The sequence below is a fragment of the Cyprinodon variegatus genome, unplaced genomic scaffold (assembly GCF_000732505.1).
Source record: "Cyprinodon variegatus isolate N-32 unplaced genomic scaffold, C_variegatus-1.0 Scaffold129, whole genome shotgun sequence".
In the NCBI taxonomy this organism is placed as follows: Eukaryota; Metazoa; Chordata; class Actinopteri; order Cyprinodontiformes; family Cyprinodontidae; genus Cyprinodon; species Cyprinodon variegatus.
This window is the reverse complement of record NW_015150582.1, coordinates 1,234,330-1,245,507: the sequence shown is the minus strand read 5'-3', so window position 1 is coordinate 1,245,507 and position 11,178 is coordinate 1,234,330. Positions and strand designations below refer to the sequence as shown.

The window sequence follows — 11,178 nt, the reverse complement described above, 5'->3', positions numbered from 1 at the left end:
GTTTACTACTAATGGCCTATCAGCAATCCAGTGAATAAATAAGAGATCAGTGTGCATGGCTGCTAAACATGCACTATTTAGGTGTTAACTTGAGGAGTTAATTGAGAGTACAGATTTACAAACAGAACTACATAAATTGAATTCTGCATCCCTTTCACCAATAAACAGTGTAAAATTTACACTGTAAATGGTCCCAGACCGGACTCTGGCTTGGCTCATGTTCTGTACTAGAACCACTCTGGCATTACTTATCTTGCAAAATCCAGTGAGGATCCACTTAAGAATTAAGAGTGTGGCCCTCTAGTGGAAGGCTTTAACTGTACAAGATTGACTAACCCTTTGTTTCGGCATCGCATCAACCCTTTCCTAAGTCAAAGTAGAAAACCCATTAGTTTAGAACTGCCTTTGACAGTTAAAATTAAACTGATGTATCAATAGTTTAACCTTTTGTATTTGCTTTACTAACTGCTTTTATCATGTTATCTTTATTAGCTTTTATTCTGCTTTTATTTTCCTTGTAATTCAATGTTAAAATAAATAAACTTGCATTGTGTAAACCCACCAGCCCCATTGTGATAAAAAGGAGGTGGCAGCTTTATACTGTGGAAATGTTCATTACGAAGAAAAATACTTTTTGACAAGCATTGATTTTTTTTTTTTAAATGTTGATAAAATACTTTGAAGTGTTGGTGGAAAACATGAAATAGTGCAAAGGAGGGCAACCTTTATTAAGCAATATATCCATTAAAGTTTTAACGTTAAAGTTTTTTGAATGAATAAAAAATACATATTAAACAGTTAACTGTTAAATCTTATGTTCACAGGGCTCATATTTCTCTCTCAGCAGAGGTTAAATTGAAGCACCAAGGCCCAGGCTAATTGTGATCTAATTAAAATTACATTTCTGAGCAAAGACGGCGTTGCTGAATGTCAGACAAATGTCTAAAGAGACGTTTATACTCCACTGGGGTAAAAACGGCTCTTTGCTTATTCTGCTCCTACATTCTGTGCTTTCAGCTTTTACACATGCACGCCACTAATTGAATCTGCAGAGAACAAAAGATGAATACTAATCAGAAATAAAATTTCAATCAGCTAGAAAGTATGATGGACATGATTTGATCCACTTTTCTTACTTTAAATTAGTCACAAAGAAGCAAAATACTGTTGATTGATGCGTTTTCTTTTTTCACTTTTTGTACCGCAAGTTTCTTTCAGTAATTACAAAGAGAGAACAGCTGCAAAAGGTCAGGAAGTCGGTGTACTTCGAATCAAGTGAAAAAATCTCTACCTTGTCTTTTTTTGCACAATGTGATGATGTTTAATCTGATATTTGATTGTTTTTTTTTATGGGCCAAGTGAAACACTGTTGGCAACAGATTTTCTTTGGGATCAGATGAAAGGTGGACACCGATCAGCACCAGTTATAAGAGAAAAAACATGCCTTCAGATTAGACACCTCGCTTTGAGCTCACATCCAAACAAAACATGAAAATTCAAGAATCAAAATCAGAAATTAACACTGCAGCTATAACCATTGTGAGAAGGAGGAGTCATGTTCAGTGAAGGATCTAGGCTGTCCTGCTGGTAAAGCAAAAGGCTTTACAGTTGCATGATATACCCTGATGCTGTGAAAACTGGCAAGATAAAAACCATTTGGACTGCTCAAAGAAAAGCTCAACTTCAATAAGAGCTTCCTGTCACACACCACAGGTCCCATCATTGGTTCCTTATACCTCCTGTGGAGCAAGGTTTCAATGCAACCATGATGCACCCAAGCCAGCATTCTCCTTTCATCAGCATTCATCACAGCATAGCACTTATTGTAGAGGAGGAAGGCAATGTATGCATAGAGCAGGCTGCCAAACCATCTATCAAGGACAGCCAACTAGGGAGGGAGGATACACAGTTGCATAGACAGTAGGACTGCAGGACACACGTATGGATTGATGTTTTCAGTCTTGTTTTCTTATTCATCTGAGAAGAACATTAAAAAACTTCCCAAGCTCCAAGTAAAAAATGGATTTAACTAAAAAAAAAACTGAGGGCTCCTGAACTATTGCTCCTGATACATCTGAGCCTCAGCTGTCTGAGTAAACACAGAAAAAATGACTAACTAAATATCACAAAATACCTCAGGACAATATTAAGCTTTTCCATAAACCCTCTTCGTGACACACTCACCCTTTTTACAAAGTTATGTAACTCTAGTCCCATTCAAGTTCACTGATGCTTGTCAATGAAGGTTAATTTAGTCCCATGATGCACATCCCAAAGAGGAGTGGAAGTGAAGCATGGTAGAAACATCTCTCCTGAATAGATACCCCACACTGAGTATAAAAACTTCAACTATTATCTTTAGTGGCAGAAGAAGGCAAGTCTGTGCAAATCAGAATGCCTGCAACCAACAAAGCAGACAATATAGCACAACGGCACAATCAAATAGAACTTTGGTTTGACAGCAGAGGTGCTTACCTGATGAAGAAGGACGCAGCTGTAGATGAGGAAGGAGAGGCTGATGCACTGGTTATGGGTACAGGAAGACCCGCATGGCTGGGGCCTTTCAGTCTGCAGGGTGTTAAAGATGTGGTGGTGGTGTAGGTCCTGGTGGTCTCTGTCAAGGTGGTGATTGGGTTCTCCAAGGTTGTGACATCACTTTCTGCTTCTCCCATCAAACTTTGAGCCTGTTAATAAACAGATAAAGAGATAAGACCACAACCTGAGCTCATGGCAGTCCTGCTTACCTTATTTCCACTCCATTTGCTCCCCCCTCTGCCCTCCTTTGCCACAGATGGATGGGCAGCTGCTGCAAACTGTAAGGGTTAGTGGCAGTCAGCAGTATCCACAGCAGAGAGCTCCCTACAGAACAACAGGGATGCTGCACCATTCATTGATTCTGGCACCACTCACAAGGTTGCTCTGGATGTAACATACTGTAATTAAGCAATAACCCGCATTTAATTAGCAATTAAATCACTAGTGATTTAGCTCACTCTGCACTCCTGATTATATCTATACCTTCATGGCCAATTTGGCACTCATGCAGGTTGAATCAGAATGGCTGTGAGTGAGTTTTAAAGAGGGTAAAATGACCTGTGATTTGTGCATAGTTTGAATAACTAGGAGGTGTCTGAGCTGTGCATACTGTACATGACGCACCCTGCTCGGAAAGCAGGCAACAGAACAGGAATAAAGTAAGGTGTACCACAACTGATAGAGCCCTGGAGCAACGATACTTCATGCTGAACATGTAGTTCACTCACTGTAAAGGTAGCAATGCTGTGAATGCAGTAGCTGTCTACATATTTAAAACAAATATCCTGAAGGAAACAACCAACATACCCTGAAAGTTCAAAAGATTTAAAGTTTGACAAAAAGATTTTACATTTATTGTACTTCTTTTAGTGTATAATGGCATAAATACTGCAATGCATTGACCTTGGCTAAAATTACATAAAATGTTTCTTATATAACACTAGAAATGCTGAAATATCACATATTAGGTGCTACATTGTGGTCTATTTCAAATAGTTGTTGAACCAGTTAAATCTTTTTAAATAAAAGAAGAAGCTGTATTCTCAGTGTAAAACATGGAGTGAAATTGTATTTAGCAGGGACTTGTCACAGCATCGATGTCGGTTAGATATAATTAACTATCTATAGTTCATTTTAATATTACTATAAATAATTGGAAAGAAACCACCAATAAAATCTTTCATCCGTGCAGCTCAACATAATTGACTTTAAGGCACCTGAACAAGTGCGGCACAAAATAATTAAAACTGCTAAATTGACCAGCTACAATAAAGACTGTAGGAAAAAGGGCAGCTGAGGCTTTTAAAGCTAAGGCAGTTAGCCGGTTCCACTGGTGATGTTTTGCATTTTTCAGACATTGAATATACATGGATGAGAAAGCAGTTAATATAACACTGCTCCAAAGTTGTAAAAGACCAAGCAAATGAAAACAGTGTTGACATCTTACACGCTCTTAAATAGTTTAGTGAGCAGCATGAGCAGGATGAATGTAACCATGGAACCATCAGTTTCTGTGTGGATTTACTGTAGAGATAATGGCCTCTTTACTTAACTATGGCACAAAGAAAAACATTTAAAAATAGAATTTGGCTTTTTTTATGGATAAAACTTTGCTTTATTAAGTTAATGTTCCTGCTTAGATAGAAAACTGTTATCTCTCTAGGCAACAAAAATAACAATAAAGAATATTTTTAGGACGACCTTTTGCTATTTATGGATATGGTCATTTCTGATCTTTATAAAAATGTTTTTTGCTTAAAACCACCATCAAGGATAACTTTAGCCCATTATAGTTATCAGTCAGCTGTGTTCGTCATAACTGCAACAGCATAATTCCCAACAGAGCCCCAATTTCCTTGTGCAGTACAACCTTAAATAGTTTTTTTGTTATTTATTCATCATCTGTCTTTGTTTATTCATCTGTCCAGGTATTAATAACAGATAATGCTTGGTGTGAAGCAACAACGTAACCAATTAACCAATGCTGTGTCTGTGTGCTGTGCCAATGTAGGTCTACTGAAATTTGCTCGCACACTGTCAGGAACAACCCTTCCTTAGCAACAAAAAATACTTCCTTCAAGATCCTTACTTTAAATTTATAAAATTAGTACTAAATTATTACAGTGACTGACAGCTGCTCAATTAAAAAAATTTAAATATATGAGAGAATTTCATAGAAAGATTACCATGTAGTTTAAGCCAGATAAAGCTTTTCTGTTTGAAACTGTGACATGGAATGTAACAAGCAATGATCCAAACACAGATCCCTTCACTGCTTCCAGGGTTGAAAGCTCTCACACCAAAGCTGGAGTTGGTGACAAGTTGGGAATTCAATGCATACCAAAGAAGTAGACCCATTACACTCTGGCATGAAAGACTAGAGCATTTCACACGCAGACGTACAGGAAGTTAGTGCGAAGCTCATCACATCTGCTGCTGATTGACTCGTAGGAGTGTCTGTTTTAAATAGAGTGGCAGCCAATTTAAGGAGGACACACAGACAGTCAGGCACAGGTGGAGCAGTTGTGCGTGCTCCAAGTGGGTAAAATGCAGACTCAACACACGCACACACATTTAAGCTTGGGCTGAGTGCCTAACTGAGTTTTCCCTTTGGTATCAATACGAGACTTAAGCTGCACACCCAAGCCGCTCCCTGCAGCCTTGGACCAGCGCTGGCCCTGATTATGGCTGAGGAGAACAATCTATCCCCCGGTCAGGTAATTAGGCTGTGTCAGTGGAGCCATGTCTCGGATGTCTGCACCAAAAGTCAGTAATGAGCCGACCCCCCCATCCTTTCACCCCCAGTCCTTTATCCTTGGTTCTTTCACTGGAATAAAACAGGGAAAGGAGGGAGGGTAAAAGGAGACAAGGCATAGAAAATTTACACATAATAGAAAAAGTGAAGAATTTTTTACATTTGAAAAACCTGCAAGAGTTGGTGCTCTGATGTCCAATAATCAGCAGAGCAAGTCCACATTAAATCAACACACGGCTTCCTTTCAGACTAAAATGGGTCCACTGCAAACTTTGGTTCATGCAGTCAACAGACGATTATAGCTGAGTTAATCTTGCTGTCGTTTTCAGGTGGACTCCGTTTGTTATGGAGGCCAAATGAGTTGAGAATCCACTGCTAACAATATTAAGTTGCCATTGGAAAGGATTTTTTTAACAGTCTTGACAGAAGATGCCAATAAAAATATTCAACCCCAATTGGAGAAGAAATGCTGGAATTTTCTAAATTTTTCCTGCTTTTTCTTGTCATCTCTGCCATCAGTGGCTGTTTGCCATCTGAGCACAGCTGCACAGAGGCAGCAGCAGCCAAGATCACTGGCTGGTTAGGAAATTGGTGGCAGCCGAGTTAGATTTGTAGGCAGCCAAAATCTCAGTAAAGAACGGATATCCTCCAAAGTCGAGTGCATGCAGATTAGTCCGCATGTGGTTTTGGAAATTTGAAAGCAAAGGGTGAAACGGTGCTTTGATTCAGTCTGAACAGTCCTGTTCATAATGTGATTTCATAAAATGACAGGAAGTGCTAAAAGCTCTAGTCATAACAAAGCTGGAGTCTAAAAACTTGAAAATGTTTCATCTTTCACCTAAATATATTGAAACATTTATAATAATAGTAATTTATAGTAATATATCCCAAAAATCTATGTGCTACATGGAAACTTATACATTATTTGCACAAAAAGTCATATATTTAAAGCATACATTTCTCTTAGTGTTGATGGTTATGGCTGACAGATTAAAAGTAAGATTTAATTTTTCATGAAGCCAATAAAAAAGGATGTATAATAAAAAGATGCTAACCCAGTGAAATGCACACCCATGTATTATTTAATATATTTACTCAACATTTGAAATTATTTTTTTAATGATTTCTCATCTATTAAGATATGCAATGCATGTTCTGATTTGCAGTTGGATGGTGCAGCTCTTCTTTCTTTGAATCTGGCCAAACCTATTAGTCCTCCAAAACCCTGACATGAATTGAAAAGAATTGCATTGGTAAAAATGTGACCAAACTTAGCACAAAACCAGTGGTTAGGGAAGTAAGTGTTTTATGATTTAAGTGGGCTGCAGACATCCTGTTAAGATCGTAAATCTATCTTCCCTTAGGTTGTGAGGAAAGATTATCTGGAATAATGAGAGGTGAGTTGTGGGGCACACTCAGGACAGGCTTTCACTCTACACAAGGCCAACATAAAGAGAACACCAAGAACATGAACACCTAAAGGCTAAATTAACGTAAAACGATAAAGATGGAACAGAAATACCAAGGGAAAATAAATGCAGGGAGCGAGAGAAGATCCAATGTCAAAACGGGCATGCAGCTGGGATTAAAGATAGAAAATACTTGAATTCCAATGGCAGCGCGATCTTTCTGTTTCAATTTAACATACATAACTCCTCGTGTTAAACAGAGCCCACATGAGAAAGTTTGAGTTATCCGTAATAAATTCCAGATCCTATGTTTGACATTCCCTGAAGAATAGCTGTATAAAACACATAAAGAGTAAATGTGCCAGAACAGCGCAGTAAACTCTTTCCACAAGTTACACAAGGGAGGATCTTGTGCCTTTCAGCACTATGTAACTTCCAGTTCTCAAGAGAGTGTGTGGGCTTTTGTCATTTTGGAGGATCTGGTTTTGATGAAAGAAACCAGCTTTATAAAAAAAAGAAAATCAGCAGCATTTGTTGCCTGATGTCCTGAGGGGACGTTTCTCCCAGTACGAGGAAGACCTCAACCTCAGCTGAAGCTTTGAACAGCTCACCCAGGCTCTGAGAGACGCTAATTGCTTTTAGACACAAAGATGGAGAACACAAGTCAGTCTCTCCCGTCTTTGTCTGGCCATTTGGTTTGAACTAGATCGTGTGCGAGCAGCTAAAAGCTTTTGATGATCTACCATAAACCATCTCTGCAGGCACTTGTTGACATTACTAGTGGGGAAAGAAAATCCGTCTTCAGCTTCTAAAGCTCAAAGAAGAAATGAACCCCAAGAGACTCCATTTGCTTATTCCCAAAGCAGAGAAGGAGAGATTTACATCTGACAATGTCTTAGAAAAGTATTCACACCTCCTGCGCTTAATCCAATTTGTGTCAAAATATAAAACACATCTTTACAGAACTTTATCTAAATAACGACTCCCGGGAAGTGCACAACCAGTTTGCTAAGAGATTCTCCTACATGTGTTCTGCATATCTGCAGCTCTTCCAGACATACTATGGTTGATTTTCTTCCACTTTGCTCTACTTTGTGCTGGGTATCATATAAAATTCAGATAAAAAAATAGATTCACATGACCATCTGTGGAATATTTCACAGTTGCAGACATTGTTCCAACTATAAAATTTCAAAGGTTCAATAATTTGAGATATCATTAACGTATGTTGTTTAATCTGGGTCCAGCTTGGCAGCTGTAGAGCGTCACGTTTGTTTATCAGATAGATCTGACGACAGATGTCATCATCATCGCAGTAACTAACCCTTCAGTTGCATCTTCCTATCAGTAGTCAGAGATAAGCTGAGATCAGAGCCTCTAATAAAACAGCTTATCTTGTGAATAAACAATTTAAAAGGTAAAACCTGTACCCATGACACTAAGGTCAAAAAAATTTAAATGCCAGTCACAGCTCTAACAAACCAAGGACAGATGAAGAGTTACAGTCAGAGGATGGTGCAGCTATTTGAATATGTCCTTGAGGAAGAGGTCAGCAGCTTAATGCTGGGATGACCTCTGACTTCAGATCAGTCAGCCTCCTTGAATACCAAGCAATGAGAGGTCAGCACTCCCGCCGAGGCTCTGAGTCATGTGCTTTCTTTAAGGCTTCATCACCTTCATCACCAGGAAATTGAACATTAGTAATGGTTAATCTGATAAGATCTTTTTTTATTTGGTTAAGTATATAGAGCACGCATGCAACTTATTTTCCTGTTTTGTTTGGGTTTTTTTTATCCTCAATAATACCTTGTAAATGGTGTAGTGCATGTATGACAACATCTAAATAGATTACTATCCAAAAGTCCACTTTTTATACTTGCTTTATGTCAGGTTACAACCACAACAATAAGTGCATTTTATTGGGATTCTGTAAAGATCAAAGTAATGCAACATAATGCATATTTCTGAAGTAAAAAACTCATAAAACACATATTTTCGACCAATCCAAAAACTAATGTGTGTCGTTGTACTCATCACACTTACTCTGATATCCTTAAATAAAATAAAGTGGACGAAACTGATTTTAGAAGCCCCCCTATTAGTTTTTCGAGAATGTTTGTGCAACGTCGACACACAGTACACTATTCTGGTGTTGGCAGCATCCTGTTGTGAGACTACTGTTCCTTTGCAGGTAACGGAAATCATTATTTTAGCTGTGACAGGTGGTTTAACAAGACTAACTAAGAAAGTGTGAATGCAATTGACATAAACCTTATATTCTTCAATTTCAGCAAGAAGTTGTTAGTGCATTACATAAGACTGATGTGCAGTTGGTTTGAAACCTGAAATTAGCATTTAAGGATGTACAGTAAATGGGTGTAAATATATGTAAATGGTAAAGTGTTGCATTCTTAAGGTTAGAATAGAAGTCTTCTTCCTCAGACATCATGAAATCACTGATAAATTGTGCTTTTAATAAAATAAACTTCTAGAGCTGTAAGTGAAGCACACACCTGTTTAGGCTGAGGTGGAAAGTTATTCACTCTAGAGATGCTCCACATCCCATCGAGGTACTGCTGTGCCTGGATGGTGACGGTGCTCAGAGATCCAGCCATCTGCCCTCCTGCCACTGTCACCTGCACACTGGTTTTGGACCCCGAAGAGGCAGAGGGGCTCTGGGCCAAGCCTGGTACTCTGTGTCGCTCCCCCAAAGGCAGCACAGAGCAAGTAGTCGTCTGTTCTTTTACTAACTGTTTGGCATGAACACGGGATGCTGACAGGGTGAGTTTGGATGGCTTTTGCTGAATGGATGCAATAGGCAATGCTGCCATCTCTGAGCTGAACGTGAGGATAGGAGAGTGGAGCGCCTGCAAGGCCTCCCTCCTTAGCTGATGGAGAGGAGTGGAGCACTTTTGGCAGCATTCAGGTTCATGACTTCCAAGTGTTTGGAGCTGATCGAACAGGAAGGTTGCATATCCAGGGTCCTGATGAGAAAAAAAAAAAGATATATAAGTTCAGTTAGCAAATAATGGTCTGCATTTGACTTAAAGCTGTTCATAACTTTTATAAAGCCTGTTTTCATCCAACTTGTTTTTCAATGATTAGAGCTGCACTGAGAAATCAGATGATGACCCCATTTGGTCGATTTTCCAGCTTGACGTGTAAGAGCACGGTTTAAAAGTCAGATATCTGGTCTTTTTTATTGAATTCAATTTAATTTAGCTTCAATTTCTTTCATAAACAGAGAATGTAGCAGAACCAAATCGATTTCTGTCCAAGTTTAAGGTGCATCTAGCACATACAACCAAGTACACAGAATAATATAACTCAAATACCCTACGGTATGCACATTAATATTATTGAAGAATAAGAATAACATTAGCAAATAAGCCTACAAGGAAGCTATAATGTGAAAAGATAATTTGCCAATAAATAGAAAATCTGACAGAATCATTAGAAAAACAGATGACCTGAAATCACCCAAGCAGCAAAGGGAAAACTCCATATAACTGAATAAGAAATCACAGACAGCATCTAATGAACTGACCAAGATGCAAGTTTGGGCAATTTTGACCGAAATTGCTAATGCACAGTGAACGCATCTAAGTGCTTCGACATTAAGGGTCAGCTGCTCACTTTGACTCACTCCCCACTCGTGGAAGCAAGGATAGAAAACAACACTTAGCTATAAGTTACACTTTTCTGCATTATATATTATTAAAGAGAAATAGGATTTCACAAAATTGGTGTCGTCAGGTACAGATAAGAAAATAGAGTTTTGAAAATTGGATCATTTCAATGTATGGTTTGAATGAAATTTGAATGCATTTATTTTCCAGAAAGACTAAATGTTTAAAGACAATAAAATATACATGCAAATGATTGGTGAAACATTGCAAAGAATAAGTCAGCAAAGCTTGTGCTTATTACTGCTTGCAGAGATGGAGATTTTTGTCTTTTCACTTTGTCTCTAAGAACACTCCCCAGGGTGTCCATCTCTGCTTGGAAAGAGTAATAAAGAAAAAGACAGCTGAGGGGACTCCAGTACCCAGAGCTATATAATTTACATATGATAAGTCGCCCAGCATGAAAACATATGATAAGCAACAAAATAACTGAAAGTAACCAACTCTGCTAGTAAGCAGGAGACGTACAGAACAATCCTTGAATAATTCAAAACATAACTAAGGAGGAAACATAACTTTGTGTCTACTTTAGGGAAATAAACACACACACACACCATCTGACAAGATCGGTCTCTTAAGAGGCATAAAGTGGCACTATAGGCTGCTGCCCTGTGAAGTCCTGGTCGAAGGCAGGAGCTCACGGCCCACATATAAATGTTTATGAGACCTTTGCTCCTCAGAAACTCTGTGGTGATCAGGAGGAGAAAAGCAGTGGGGAAAAACAACAATCTACTGCTCTAATGCAGTGCCACTTAATACAGCTAACCCGACAGGCGCAGAGAGAAAAGAGGCC

General features: G+C 38.7%; 1 protein-coding gene across 2 annotated transcripts in view; it reads right to left on the bottom strand.

The window, feature by feature from the left end:
* The window catches only part of kif26a (kinesin family member 26A), a 96,249-nt gene that overhangs the window by 45,860 nt on the left and 39,211 nt on the right, over positions 1–11,178 (bottom strand). For both annotated transcript variants that reach the window (XM_015376091.1, XM_015376092.1), the window contains exons 3-4: positions 9,213–9,683; positions 2,476–2,684 (exon numbers count right to left, since the gene is read on the bottom strand). In XM_015376091.1, the coding sequence (XP_015231577.1) occupies positions 2,476–2,684; positions 9,213–9,683 (680 nt within the window). The remainder of the gene's footprint in view (positions 1–2,475; positions 2,685–9,212; positions 9,684–11,178) is intronic.